General features: G+C 39.4%; 2 protein-coding genes across 2 annotated transcripts in view; both read right to left on the bottom strand.

Annotated features, from left to right (window-relative positions):
- LOC144663694 (BOS complex subunit NOMO3-like) overlaps nt 1-14,759 on the bottom strand; it is a 47,449-nt gene extending 32,690 nt beyond the window's left edge. Inside the window, exons 1-8 of the mRNA XM_078524722.1 lie at nt 14,577-14,759; nt 12,571-12,660; nt 10,737-10,782; nt 10,263-10,363; nt 9,711-9,774; nt 9,389-9,428; nt 9,162-9,234; nt 7,548-7,625 (exon numbers count right to left, since the gene is read on the bottom strand). Of these exons, the coding sequence (XP_078380848.1) occupies nt 7,548-7,625; nt 9,162-9,234; nt 9,389-9,428; nt 9,711-9,774; nt 10,263-10,363; nt 10,737-10,782; nt 12,571-12,660; nt 14,577-14,750 (666 nt within the window). The 5' untranslated portion in view covers nt 14,751-14,759. The remainder of the gene's footprint in view (nt 1-7,547; nt 7,626-9,161; nt 9,235-9,388; nt 9,429-9,710; nt 9,775-10,262; nt 10,364-10,736; nt 10,783-12,570; nt 12,661-14,576) is intronic.
- Nucleotides 104-7,418, bottom strand: LOC144663690 (uncharacterized). Its single transcript, XM_078524716.1, has 4 exons — nt 6,742-7,418; nt 4,140-5,961; nt 3,257-3,474; nt 104-2,490 (listed from the first exon to the last, which is right to left on the bottom strand). The coding sequence occupies exons 1-4, from the start codon at nt 6,943-6,945 to the stop codon at nt 967-969; spliced, it is 3,768 nt and encodes a 1,255-aa protein (XP_078380842.1). The 5' UTR covers nt 6,946-7,418; the 3' UTR covers nt 104-966.
- Nucleotides 14,760-15,413: the final 654 nt, after the last annotated feature.

The raw sequence follows: 15,413 nt of genomic DNA, 5'->3' as shown, positions 1-15,413 counted from the left end.
AGTGCCAGGGTATCGGGTCATGTGAATGCAAAGCAAGCATCTTCGAATATTCTTACAATAAGCATTAGTGCCTTGTACAGCAATAATTTTTAGTGACAAAACATAGTAGCAACAAGAGAATTTATTCTCCATTTTCTAACATATTCGTAGCCATTAAAATTACACTACTAAGGGAAACATTGATTGAAAGCACTCATCTAAAATAAAGATCTCCACTTCCCAACCCAAATGAACAAATCCCAACGCCCCCAAAAAACATACACTCAATGCTATCAGTTTCGTGAGCTTTCGGAGAAAAGATCCAAAGATAATCCCCCTCCCCTCCAACCCCCCTTTTAGTTTGAAGAAATGTAAAATAGAGAAAAAGTGATTATTTTGGCTAAATATACACCCTTTGTGGAGAAAACTGTCAGACGATTGTACATTTATCTGATGATTGCACATTCAGCCATTAACTGTACATGTAGCCGATGAAGCTGCGATGAGCACATACAGTAGTGCACATCATTCTTAACTTTTGATTTGTGTTCACCTAATAAAGTTCATAATTCATTCTTAATAAAAAAAAAATTATTGTTTGTAATACAAAATAGGTTAAACTTTTTGGGCGGAAGCCTCACTAAGATTTCATTCAAAACTTGTGCATAAACTTCTAAGCTTCTTTAGATGCATGTAAATAGGCAGTGTTCAAACTTGGCGCTAGGATTTCAGCATAAAATAGAGTTGTCTTCAGATACCTGGTAAATCTTTAATTGTCACAATTCGATAAATAGTGAGTAAGGTGTAACAGAAATGTGTGCATCACCAAATTCTGAGATAGGTCCTTGCGAAAAAGTTTGTTCGCATTAGTGTGCAGCTTATAATCGTACCTGGGCACCAAAGACACCAAATTTAAACACTGCCTTACAAATTATGGGGGGGGGGGTTCTACATTTACATTGTACCTATGTCAACAGTTCTTTTTGCTCAAAGGTAATGAACTGTGGTTAACGAGCAAATAGAGAGACCCACACCACGACTATTGAAAAGCATCTGATCAAGCCAAGTTGAAAACCATTGTGCTTGAGAGTCACTTCGAGCAATCAATGCTCCATTGCGACCATGAATGTGAGAGTCAATTAATATCAAAGTTCCAGTGCTGTCAACAATGATCAGCATTGTGAGGTCATTAACAACTAACACATGGAATGACTGCTTCTGCTGAAGAATCACATTTATCAGTGCTGTGAACTGATCTAGTGGATTTGCACCAAAGACATTGTACTCGTTTATTATTCCCCCAATACGGAAATGATCTCCAGCTGCAGTAATTGCATCATCCACAGCAACATTTATTCCCTCGCCATCAAACAACTCATCATGAATGTCATTCCCAGCTCTGATTGCATCCACAACAGCTATCTCCCATTGTCTGTTTAGGGGTTGTCCAACAGGTGGTGCAGGTAGACTAGACTGGTGAAAAATTGAACCAAAGCAAAGTGCAATGAAAGTACATGCGTTGCTGCCATTTCTGCCGTCGATAGTTGACTGGCTAATGGTGCTTGGAAATAACCATTCTGTAATACCCGGTCCAGCATTTATTCCAGTCACCGGTGGTGGTGTTACAGGTGTTGGGATAGGAACTGATGGAGGGTTGGGGCTTACTTGTGATGAGGTGGTGGCTGCAGATGCCGGTGCTGGCGTATGTGCAGGTTCTGTAGATGTTGATGCAGGATGGCAAGATGGGTTTGAAGGGTTTGTTGAGCCAGAGGAGGATGCTTGTCCAGAGGTCGAGGAATGAGCAGGAGTGGAGCTGGTGGAATTGGAACTTCTAGTTGGTGCTATTCTGGAGAGATTTTGGAGGTCTGCAGCCATACTTTCCATTTCCCGTTTCCGCTGTTGGTGATATGTACTCCACCAGCGCTTAATCTGGCTTTCTTTGAGAGGTTCCAGTCCTCTTTCTCTCATGGACGCAATGCACTCCACAGGGTCTGCCCTTATTCCATAGTTGGCCTGTCGGTTATAGAACTCGATCATAAGCTCCTTTTGTTCAAGGGAGAACGCCGGACGTTTTGCCCCACCACTCTTTAGTGCAAAGCCTGGGTTTAGGAGGTTTTCCTTCGTTGTGTTGGTACCAACCACCTCGGAGGAATCAGAGTTTCTTTGGTGCTCCATCTCATGTTGGATGAATCTGACACTGTACACCTCCTGTCTTTCACTCACACTTTGGCTTGCAGTCCCCTGAAGGGGAGGAATTTCTTCAGTGGTGACTGCCCCTGTTGCACCAGCGATAGGAATTGTGCGGTTACCTAGACTTTGAAGCTGCTGTTGGGTTTTTTGTAGCTCTTTACCAATGCCTGCCAGTGACCGGGCCACAAGACCTCCACTGTTTGGACCAGAAGTGGGGAACTGGAAGCTTCCAAAGAGTGAGATGTCCTTCAGGGTACCTAGCTTTTTAGGTGCCTTGCTTCTGTCGATAATGAGCTTGCGGCAGGAGACATTCTTCATTGACTGCAAAATTAATAAAAAGGCATCCATTGATTAAAATTTTGTTTGAGATAGATAGCTAGTTTTATTAGTAAACTCATTGCCGCCGCCATGCAGCTGAATTACGAACTACCTTACAATGATGAAACAAGAGAAATATTACAAAATATTTATAATAAAAACTTTGGTTCACAATGAAAGAGTTGTTTAACCCATTTGTCTTACAACTTGGTAGATGAAGGATAATGCATGGTTGCGCAGGGATATAAAATTTATCTTCGAGTGTTGAAATCGATAGCTCACAAGTGAACTTGTGAGATATTGGTTTTGAACACGAGAAGATAAATTTCATATATCCAAGTTACCATTATTCGGTTTATTTTATAAACCTACCAATTACAATGTTTTTTCCAAAGATTTCACACCATTTGCCAAAGATTTCCGAATATTTTCAAAATGTTGCCTGAAGGTAGTACAAATGAAAGGAAAGGAGAAGAATGTTGTGTGATGCACAACATTCAAATAAAGCCAAGCTTCATTTAGCACTCTACCAATTTCAAGCAATGCTATTGTACATTGGCACTTATTTTGAATTGCGGCCATCATAACATTGGCCCAATTTTTTAAAGATAAAATGTGTGTTTCTTTAAGATATAGGAATAAAAAAGACATCATTCAATATACAGTATAAATTATCAGCAAAGTTAAACAACTTTTTTCCATATGCATGTTTTATGTTCCAAATAGTTGATTAATGTCAGGAGAGGTTTAGTTTATCATATATACATACCCCAATAAGTTCTCCTAACTGACTTCCTGTTTCTAAGTTGTTGCCCACTCTAACCCATCTAACAATCTTGTGACTGATGTGGGCAAAGTGGGTATCCAACTTAGATTTCCCCTCACCGGCCTCAAAGTTGTTGTACTCCACTAAGGTCAACTGGAATGCTCTGCTTACTTCAGCCAAGTAGAGAATAAAGCCGGTGTTGTGGTAGTGTGGGCCGTTGTCTGAAATGACAAAACAGTTTTATCATCCTAAATCAGATACATTGTACTTGGTAACTATAATTTTTTAAATCTGTTTTCTTTCTGTCTTCATGAATTGATATTTCTACAAAAATATATGTTTGCATAGTGACAGACTGCACCAACACATAATAAAAAGAAAGTTTAAAAAAAAACACTACAGGATGATACTCTGTTCAATGACTAGTGTTGTTTTGATAGCTTCAATCTATGCAACCAGGTGTACTCATGGCAATTGACTTGAAGAACACAATAGTTACAAATCAGTGCTTTCTAAGAAAATGGTAGTCATTAGTTACCCTTAAAGAAGAAAGCATACTGGAAGAGAAAAGCCATGAGAACAAGGAAATGCTCACCTACATGTAGGTAACTTCCATATCAGTTCATGTCATATTTCACAAAAAAAATAAACAATATGGATAAATGTACAGAACTAATACCACCACTGAAAGTTTCTAGTGCTCTTTCACGCGTCCCGAAAAGTAGAAAAAAGTCTCGAAATTCTGACATGAAATTACCATAAAAATAACTTTTTAAGAATAAAATCACTGCAGATTTAGCATACTGCATTTTTTGAGTTAAGAAGTTTTTCCAATTCAGTTGTTATTCAGAGATTGTCTCTACTAGAAATTGGATTAAATGCTCACCAGAAAATAAATACACTCGAAAACCAGGGAACTCCTTTTCCATCCAGCGGAAGCCAACATCCATGGCGCTTTGGCTAAACCAAGTATCTTGCTTGGTGTCGTCGCACCAGAGGTCGATCACTTCTGTTTTCCTCTCCGTTTCAGTGACTTGGGCAATAACAAGGAAGCCATGTAGCGAGATACCACGTTTCCCGTACCAGTCCCTTTGTATTTCACGGGTCCTGACACCCAACTCCAACTTCATTTTGTAATCCACGATGACAATAGCCTCACCTATTTGAAGATTGTTCAAAATGTACTTATAGTACTCTCCTTGGTGCCGTGTTCGAAGAAGGTGTGCAGCATACTGGATGTTAACCTTCATGATTTCGTCAAGTTCCTCTCTCAGGCTTTCTTGTTCATTAGTGCTTGGTATGCTGGACAGCAGTATATGCACTTGCTCAGAAACATCAAAGAGGCTACACGCATCAGGACAAAACCTGTCGTGAGGCTGTGAGCAGGAGGCAAATGCATTGTTCATACAGAGTTCTAAGCAGGAGGAATGTCTCTGGACCTGATGGGCAAACTGGGTCTTCATGAAGCGCTGATGCTGTGAAACTTTTTCTTTCAAATCTTTAACAGAAACTGTTGTGGCTCTTTCTACACTTGTAAGGAGGCACATAAACTTTTCATAATTTGCATGTCCAAACTCGTCACACAAATTGCAGAGGCCTGCCAGCATGGTGTTGTAACGGAAATTAGTAGGAAGATGGGTGTAAATGTATGTGCGTTTAACACCATTAGGAAATTCCAGCATGTACTGATTAACCAGTTCCTTAATGTTGTCCTTCCAGTATCGAACTGGTGTTTCCTGGCCATCTTTCATTACACTTCTACATGAAGAAGGCCTTGATACGCTCTCCCTGTGAAAGAATTCCGACAGTTCATTCAGTATTTCAGGGCTAACACACTGTCTCTTAAACTTGAATTTTGCTGGAGGAGTTCCACCACGACCAAACAAAATGCAGTGGACCTTGGCAGCTGCTACTGTTTTCGAAGAACAGTTAAACATTTCTTGTAGAACAGCATATGGATAATCCATTGCTACAATTGAGAGAATTCTTCTCCTCTCATCTCCATAACAGGTCAGCCTGCCAATTGAATTGGCAGCAGTGACCCTGTCCTTAAAATGCTCTGGGGTTTTCTCACCCGAGAGAGTCACTCGCGAATTGTTCAGTGAACTGCCAATGCAAACCTTGCCGGTTTGTTTCAAGGATGTTTTCCTCACTTCTATTTTCCTTTCCTTGTCTAGGCAAGCGTGGTACTCTTTGACAAGAGACTGGATTGTGGGATTCTTTGAAATGTCTTGTGAGTCAACCACAAGACCAAACGCTGAGCAAAAATTCTTGTTTTGAAGCAGCTCATTCATAAATTTGGTGCAATCTTCAGGTACATAATGTACAGTTTTCATTACCTCATCCCTCAATAAGGTAATTATGTCAGCCCTGACAAGTCTTTGTGTCCGCTCTGCCAAGTCCTTGTAAGGAAACTTCCGTAATGGAGGTTTTTGGGTGGCTTTATCACACGAAATTGCCTTAGTCGAGGTTAAATGGTCCCTCGCGGGCTCTGGTGGCACTTCTAACGTGTACTCATTTTCAGCAAGAACATATTCCAAGCAAGCATTGTTCGCAGTGTCACATGAAGTCGAAACTTCGACATCAGCAGGTGATGTTGTGTCGTTCACCATAAATGGTACCGGTCCTGGTGTGACATCAACCACATCTCCTGAATGATGGCTAGTGCTTTGAATAGTACCATTACACTGCACCCTTGCACAAATTTCCTGAGTAAAGATAGAAAATACAGAGATATCTAAGAAAACACATCACACAAGGTTGTAACCCCACTTGTTTCTGACAAAAAATCCATGGTGGTCTGACACTGCTGAGCAAGAAAATATTGGCAGTATATTCTGCATAGTTTCAAAACACTGTGTTACAATGGATAATGGACCATTCATCTAGAAGACTTGTTCAAATAAATTAACCAAAAAATGTTTCTTGATAAAACACGATTTGGTTGAGCATCAACCAGCATTGAAATACATGTTGAACAATGTGCACCTTGTGTAATAGTAGATAAAAAAACAGTTGTCAAAAAAAACTCAAGACAAAGTAATACATAACTGAAAAGTTGAATATTTGTCTGGTACATACATTGTAGTGCAATGCATGCTTGCCAAAAATAATCCCTCTGAGGTGAATATCATATAATTAGTCTTTATAAGTTTGCATCCTGCCCTAAAGGACGAGTACTTACGCGAGAGAACAAAAGACAGAAAATTTATACGGTTTCGATCACATAATTTTCGAGAAATGTTAGTCACCCTAGCAGCTGTGAACGTGTGATATGATCATGCCTGATATAACCTTTATAGCCAATGCTAGAACCTAAAAACACTTGACTGTGAAAAACTTAAAACTTACAATAACAAAAATAGTATATACAATAAATGGATTGGTCGACAAAAATACATAGAATACCGCCTTTGACGAAACTTTTCGCCGATAAATCACAACATACTGAGAAAGCGAAACGTTTGAAATCGTAAGACTAAGCTTACCTCTAGCTTCTGACACTTCATTTCAGCTCCTAACCTAGATCGACAAGAGACACAAATTTTTCTCTTTCTTCCTTTGTTCCTTGGGTCTTGCAAGGCAAGGATGTTTTCCTCCTGGCGGGTACACTGGCGTAATAGTCCATCTTTGACTTTCCCGTGCTTCCATTCATCGTGGTGCGGAAAACAACACGAGGCATGAAACGGCATGGTGGACGGCACCGAAGCGCCAAATGCGCTTAAAAAATACTATATACACTTATTGATACTATATACAAACTATATACACTTTTTTACAATTTTATCTACAATTTCGAGCGAGCAGACCAATTTGACGCGATGAAACAACTGAAGACGACTGAAGACACGAGCAAACTAAAATGGCGGCCGTGCTGTGAAATACGAGAGGCGATCGCTAACTCGTCGTAACTTCTCTCGCTCACACACGAATCCTCCGACAAAAGACGAAACAATGGGTTGGAACAATACCTTTTTATATTTAGAATTTTCGGACTTGCAATCGGCTTTTTTCGGGAAAAAAACGAGAAAATATATATTCTAACCAATCAAATCTCCGTATTTTAATTAATTAAGCCAATTATCTTGTGGTCGCCTTCGGACATTCTTCGCATTCCGATGCCGATTTCTCTTTCCGTCTTAGCCGGAGCGCTACTTAAATTATTAATTAATTTAATTTATACATCTCAGCTTGCATTTCTCTTGAGACATACATGTACATGTACATACAGTTCACATAATAATAGCAGTGCACATTTGTATAAAAAATATTTTAAGTTGCCTTTTTCACTTACTTTAACATCATACCCTGACACTATCATCTTGTCAATAACATCAACATTACCAGACTCCACCAAAACTTCTGTTTCAGCCTTAAAATAAATAAACAAACAAACACACTAATTAATAGGTAAATAATATCATTTTAACACAAACATTTCAACTTCGAGTATTTGAATTATTAATTGTTCACTTTCAGTTCAAGATGATAAAGTTTTCAATGAAAACTATGAAAAAAGTTCATTCTTTTCATAATACTGTCTTAAGGTGGATTTCCACTGTCGCGTTTTTGTTTAAAAAACGTACGTAAAATGAAATTTTATGCACGCGATTACGTGCGTCGAATTTACATTGTCCAATTTCCAATGCCACGTTTTTTTTTTCCAGGTATTTACACACGTCACGCGCACGTTTACGCACGTAGCGATTTTGGGGGTTTTGAAAAAAGTTGAACGAGTTCTACTTTTTTCGCGGCTGTCTGCGGTTACGCAACGATTTACCAAATCATACTTTTGGATTTCGTCACATGACAACACTTACCATGTGGAAAACCATTTTGTTTTAAATCGCCCATCGATTTACTTGGGAAAACATTCAGATGTAGAAACACTTCTCATCGAGAAAGTCTTAACATTTCAAGAAATAATCTATAGAACTGGCTACAGAACCAAATTACACGAACGCAGTAGTGAAAGAAAACGCCTGGCGTCAGGTCACGTAGGCTTTGAACCGGGAATCCGGGAAGGTCGCCTCAAATCTTCTGTTACTTGATGGTGTCTTTCGGAAGTATTTATAAATTAAATGCCTCTTGGTCATATTCACGCGTTTCTTTTTCTAGCGTGTGGTACAAAGTGTTTTCATGGCAGCCATGTTGGAAGAGTCAAACAACAAGATATTTGCATAAAAATGTTAATGATTTTTTCCCAAAGGAAAAACAACTTATTGTTTCACTTCTCCAATATGGCCGACAATCACGCACTCTATTCACCAACTTGATTATTCAGTATGGCGGGCATTTACACACGTTCAACGCGCGTAAAACGGAAACGCTTTTTATTACTTTTTACGCGACAGTGGAAATTTGCCTACGTATCTTTTTTTACGCACGTTTTACGTACGTAAATATTTATGCGTCAGTGGAAATCCACCTTTAGTTAACACTGTCAAAAGAGATACAATTTAAACCTGCTCACTGAAGTTAATGTTCTGCGAGCAGCCACATTTGACAGGAATTCACCATCTATAGATCTGTCCAATTGTTAACACACTTTTTTATTAAAACCTCTTTCCAGCAGACACCTCTCATACATGACAAATTATAATTATGATCACGGTTATAAACACCATTTCCAAGACTCACTTTAAAATTCCTAGATTTCACAAAAATACATGTACTGCCACAAAAATTCAATGGTTTATAAGTCATTGTCTTTAAATGGCCATTGTCTTGTTTTGTAACTCCAGAATGAATGGTGGGTTGTCATATAATTATTAATTTTTTTTAATATTTAGGGGTCCGCTGACAGTGTCCACTTAATTACTTTCTTCCCCCTCCTATAAATAATGTCTAGTACTTGTGGGATGAGTGTCTGCTTGCAAGAAAATAATTTCACTACAACTGTACTTACATTTTCAAAAGTCCATGAAGCATGGGAAGCCTTCACCTGGTATTTTCCAGGCATGACACGAGCAAAACTGAAACTAAACAATTCAGCAAAGATCACAACATTAATATGGCCAAACCTACATGTATGTACATGCCTGCACTTGATTTAACAGAATAATATTACATAGGTAAGACGGCAAAGTTTCTGCTGACGGCAAAGTTTCACACAAACAGAATTATAATACTTACAATCCTCCTTCTGCAGTAAGTGTTTTTCTTTCCTTGTCGCCTACAATGCAAGACATGAGGTTAGCTCACAGTTAGAACAACATGATCAGGGATGTCGCTAAGGGCCGGCTGCTGGCTAATTTAACCCGCTGAAATAGAACTTAAATCCAGCTGAAATTTTACATGAAAACAAAGACTTGGGTAAACTTTTAGAGCTACCAAGGCCAGAAAAGCCGGATGAACTTGTTTATGAGCTAGCTTAGTGTTTTCTTAGCTACATCCCTGCATGTATAAGCGCATGTACTGTACTAGATTGTAATAATACAAGTTGTAACAAACAAACCTGAAGATCCCTGAAGAGAAATTTCTACTCCAGACGGGCCAATTTCTCTTCCTTTACTGAGCACCTGTAAAAAATTTAAAAACAAAATTAAAGTTAATGTGGCTACCGGTAAATGTAATTTTGGCTAAGTTAAAATCGAGCCAGTGCTGTTCAGCAACAATCGTGGGACCATAATATGGTGACATATGGTGTTCACAGAAGTCGGGAAGTTGTTTTGAGCTCTAAAATGTGCTTTTTTGCTGCTCCCTTACTGGTGGATCTGGTACAAGTATAAGGCCCAGTTTGGGGAAGGGGAGGATATATAAAAGGGGTACCTTTTTCAGTAAAAGGTATATGAAAGGGGTACAACTTCTGTCAAAAGGTATACAGCTGTATAGGGTAAGGGGTTAAAGCTCCTGGCGGAGCCTCCCATGCTCAAGGCTTGTATTTCAACTAGAACCAGCAAATTCCCCAAGCTCATCTGTTGGCAATGCGCGTCACTATTGTAAAGTTCTGAGAGAAACAACCATTTTGTTTTGATCTCTGTGAAACCTTACAAGCTTTGAAACTCACCTTTCCAGAAAGTGTAAAGCCTGTGAAAATGAAATTAATGTCTTCTCCTTTACTGCACTTGTCTGTTGTACCATCTATGTTCAACTCTACACTGTTTGGATCTGCAGCAAAACAAACCAACAATGCTTGATAAACCTGATAGCATTCTGAACAATCATTATGCAACTGGAAAAATATACAGTTGAATTCAGATAACGCAAAGCTTCTAGGGAAATCCAAAAAGATTCAAGTTATTGGGAGGGGGTAGGGTGTTTGAGTTATCAAGGGTAAAAATTAGTAAGAAAATGAGCTGGGCAGAAATCAAAAAAGGTTCAACTTATCAGGGGTTTGTGTTGTCGAGGGAACAAATCAGTAAGAAAATGACCTGGAAGGGTATTGAAAAAGGTTCGAGTTAGCGGGAGGTTTGAGTTATTGAGGATTCAGGCTATCAGGATTCAGCTATAATTAATATAATGTTTATTTTTGAAAACATACCAAAACTCCAACCAACAGGAGGCTCTATCTTCAATACAAATGTTCCCTGAAAAGAAATCATCAATCTTAAGTCATCAACATAATTATATTTACAAATAAGAACTATTTATAACCCAAGATGTGCTGTTCTCTAGAAACCCTAATGAGGGGCAGTTTCCCATTAAATAGGATATTGTAGACCAAACCTCAGATGATTTCTTTACTCTATCCCAGATAAACCTGCTTGAAAACCACACCCTTCACAGTTACACATGCCTATAGCGAGGCCTGAAGTGTGTACCATATATATACAGTTGAAGCTCTCGTTAGCGGACACCCTCGGGACGTGAAACAAGTGTCCATAACTGGAGCTGGCCGCCTACGAGAATGGTTCTCGTAAGCGGCCACTAGAGGTGTAGGGGATAGATGGCCGCTTAGGGGAGCTTGCCCAGCTAACAATAAATACAGTACCGCAAATAATAAAGATGGTAAATTTCAAGCTCGGTGATAAATAGTGAAGAAATTATTCAACATGACTCGAGCGTGGGACAAAGAAAAAATCTGAGTCCCCGACAGGAATCGAACCCATGGCCTCCCAGAATACCGGTTGGGCGCTCTAACCAACTGAGCTACAACTGAGTCTCTTGTAGCTCAGTTGGTTAGAGCGCCCAATCGGTATTCTGGGAGGCCATGGGTTCGATTCCCATCGGGGACTCAGATTTTTTCTTTGTCCCACGCTCGAGTCATGTTGAATAATTTCTTCACCAATACAGTACCATATTGGAAATACGAGAATGTCCGCTTACGAGAGTGTCCGTTAAGAGAGCTTCGACTATACATGTATAAGTACAGTTTAGCTCATAATTATATGAAGTTAGCCTGCGAACAGGCTTTCCGGAGATTTCCGAAGAGCGCTTGGACGGCGCGAAGCGCCGGCGACGAGGTGCGAAGCGCCGAGAAAGAAAGCCTGCACGCATCTCTCAGGATATCGAGTGTTCGCGTCCAAATTTTGGACGCAATGTGCTGATTGGTGGATTTAAATTATTTGTGACGTTGTCGATGTTTCCGGTAGAGACAAAAATCAAAATAGAACGTGTCTGGTTTCAATTGCTCGTTCTTGAGAACGGCGTTAGCGACTGCTTGCCAATTTTTCGAGGCGATATTCTTCGCGAGAAGGATATTCTCACTTACATCTGGTGTTCGAACATTTGTTTTTCCACTGGGCCACAAGATCAGAATTTTTACTCGGGTCGATCGCAGATCAGGGTCGATAATATCCTCAATATTTGGAAGTGCGTCTTCATTCTCGTGAATCGCGACGGCCGGTGCTTGAGGTCCTTGAAATTGCATTCCCAGTGATTTTCGAGCACTGGCTCCGACTCTGGGTCTGTGAACTGCATCTTCGGAACTTGGCCGTTGGCTGTCAGAAGAAACTTTCTGTAATTTTAGCTCGCAGGCGACCGACCATTATTTGTTTTCCTTAGTTTAAATTTGATTTCCGGCGTGCGGTTTAAATGCTTTTGTTTAAATGTGACAATTGACAAGCTAAGCAATCTGCGGGGTGTTCGTGGGCGGCATTTGCGATTCTCAGAGGTGCGTGCAGGCTTTCCCCTCCATTTTTGCCCCGCCAGCCAAGCGCTCTCCAGAAAGCCTGTTCGCAGGCTAATATGAAGTATCTGTTCTGGTTCAATGTTATCCTTGGTTCAAATGTTATTTTCCTTTGTTTTTGGGTAAGGTAATTAGATTAAAACAAAGAAAAATAAAATTTGAACCAAGGATAACACTGAAACATTTCCCCTTAGGACTGGAGGTCTTATGTACATGTATTACATGGCTTATCCTACACCGTACATACCTTGTCATATAAGGGAATAAGAAAGTAACCATTGTTAGGAGCACATTCTGTCTGTGATTTGATGATTCCTTGCTTAGTAAATAGCTTCATCTGTCATCCAATAAAAACAAAAAAATTAACGATTGATGATAAATTAAAGTACTGATACAACATAAAATAAATCATTATGGAAAGACAACAGTAAGGAAGATTGAGATTCATTTTTCCAGTGATTTCAGATTGTAAGGTGATTTTTACTGATGAAAGCTGTGAACCCCCAAAACACTGTTAGAGTCACAATAACTCACATAAAGAACGGCACTTGAAAAGAAATGAGTTACAGTTCTTGGACAAAAACACAGACAATGCATTGTGTTCACAGTGCCTTTCTCCACCCAGATGTATACAGTAAATGTATACCGGCAAATTTGGGGATAACCCTGCAATTAACTAGGGGGAGAAGAAATACTACTCTTAGTCACTAATGCTATGGAAACTGGGATAAACTCTGGCCTGATGGGCCACTAGCAGAGTTCTCCCTAGTTTTCAGCACAGCAGGTAAGAAAACTTTTTAAACTGGCAATTAAAGAAATTCCGGTAAATCCCAGCCGTTTTCTAGTTAACCTAAATGGAACAGAATGTTGTCCAAATGCTGGTCGAATTTTATTTCATGTCAACTTTATTATGGCCTTGCAGACCTCTTTCGCCTGCTATACAGCCTAAGAAAAATTGCATAAAATCTCCTGTTGTTGTAAGGAGATACATTTACTGTCGCTTACATGACGTACTACTTGAAAAATCGGCGGTCCTGTTTCCTCTTTACTACAAATTGCTGCAGCTCTTTTTTTCTTTGCTTCGAATACTCAGCATTCACGACGGCGTTGTTACAAAGTTGTATTCTGAGTGCTTCTTTTAACCTGTCGTCTGGGTTTTGTTTTAAATACTTACGAACTTATGAGAAGAATTTGACATCGAAAGCTGCCTTTGCCTTCACCACGCGTCAGCTACGGTCAACTAAGCAATCAACTGTTATCTGCATTTTGCATGTTTTTGAAAACTGAACTATTATATGTAAGTAATATTTCTCACTTCTGAAATTATTTTTACCTCTTTGCCTTTGTGATTGTTTTTATTTTCAATGGACAAAGTGAAAGGACAGCAAGGATTGCTGCCGCTTCAATGTGGAATTGATCGTGGAAACTGTGCATCAACAGATGTGCACTTGCCCCCAAGTGAGAAAGACCAGCAAAACTTGCTCTTTCTTCGATACCAGCCCTCAGAGATTCGGAAAGCGAAAGGAAATAAAGAATATTGAATACTGGCACAAATTCGTAAATGAATATTGCATTTGTCGCTGTTTATTTTCAATCTGTTATTTTATATTTTCGATCATGACTACGAAGGTGAAACAAGTGGTGTTACTTTGTTATTTACCTGTTGAATTTACAAGATATCTTAGCGATTCTAGGCGGTAAAGAGTCGTGTTACAAGCGGTAAATTTTACCGGTTACCGCCTGATAAGGAGAACACTGACTAGGCAGACTTAACCTAGTGTACAGAGCATTTTAAATTTTACCAGAGATTATTATCTATCCAATTTTAAACTGTACATTGTACAGTGCATGAAAACTTTTGTATGTGCAGATTCATACACTAAAATCACCAAACTGTCACACGGTTGAATATTTCCTTAGATTGGAAAGGCAAGAGCAGTTAGTTGCTACAGTATCAGAGCTAGAGTACATCGTGTATAAAATACATGTAATTCAATGTTTCGTGACTTGGATAACTGAATGCACGTTTGAGTGGAATTTGAACGTCCATATATATAGTGAAAACGAGGTTGTCTATAAACGTTTTATGCGGGTTCATAACGAAAAACGGCATAATTCCTAACTGATGTTAGCTCAGCAATTTTAGCGTCCTGTTTAAACTCTATGCAGAAGAGAACATCAATTTTTAAGACGCATTAATCGTATTACTATTTATATTGATGACCGAACGCGAGATAAAACACACATGTTCACCTGTATAAGGGAGTAGTTGATATCAACTTCTGACTGTACGAATCCTCCGCAACCAACGACATCTTGAGCTTGCGTTGACGAAAAGTAACTGAAGACAAAAAGAAGCGAACAGAAAGCAATACGACAAGAAGACAGCAACATTTTGTTTTGTACAGACGGCCTTTGGTCCACCATGCAGCGACAAAGAAGAAGCGAGGCGAAAAAGCTTGGTTACCAAGTTTTTACAATGTGTCTTACACAAAGTGATTATCCGACCTCTTTCCCAGGTCTGCCCGAGGGAACACGGAAATTCAAAAATCTGACCTGGACTGACCAGAATCGTGGAATATCAATTAGCGAAGTCCAGACCGAAAATAAAATAAAATTCTTCTTATTAACCAAGCGCGAGGGCTGGAAAATTCAAAAATCGCTCGCCACAAAATATCGTCTCCACCAAATTCCTTAGCAACTGTTCTGGAACTGTTTTAACAGTAAAAAGGATTCACATGAAAGACGTTTTTCCACCGTTTAATGTGGGTTGAATGCGAATATCTCGTTAGCGTTTCAAGCAATCTAAAAACTCTCTGCCCATTTCACGAATCTATGTGTTGCGGTGTTTTTGTAAATTTTTTGGTGAATTTTGGGGATTTTTGGGAGGAGATAGTTTTTCTCAAAGGAGTAGTAATATTCGGAGAAATAAGAAATATTGAAGATTTAGTGGAATTTTAAATTCGAATTTGAAGTTAAAAATTGGTAGATGGACACCAAAACAGTCCCCTGACAACCTGGAGTGCTCTTGCATGGGGGTCAACTGTCTGGTGGTGTTTCAAAAACAATTTTCGTTCTCCTTTCCTTTCT

The sequence above is a fragment of the Oculina patagonica genome, chromosome 8, assembly GCF_052425735.1.
Source record: "Oculina patagonica isolate OP01 chromosome 8, crgOcupat, whole genome shotgun sequence".
Classification (NCBI taxonomy): domain Eukaryota; kingdom Metazoa; phylum Cnidaria; class Anthozoa; order Scleractinia; family Oculinidae; genus Oculina; species Oculina patagonica.
The sequence above is the reverse complement of the archived record's forward strand: the minus strand, read 5'-3'. Positions and strand labels throughout refer to the sequence as shown.

Excerpts from the sequence above, each read along its gene's own strand:
- LOC144663690 (XM_078524716.1), bottom strand. The coding sequence starts at position 6,945 with ATGCCGTTTCATGCCTCGTGTTGTTTTCCGCACCACGATGAATGGAAG. Across the intron at positions 5,962-6,741 it reads TGAAGTGTCAGAAGCTAGAG|GAAATTTGTGCAAGGGTGCA; the intron begins GTAAGCTTAGTC and ends ATCTTTACTCAG. Across the intron at positions 2,491-3,256 it reads AGTTAGGAGAACTTATTGGG|TCAATGAAGAATGTCTCCTG; the intron begins GTATGTATATAT and ends TTAATTTTGCAG.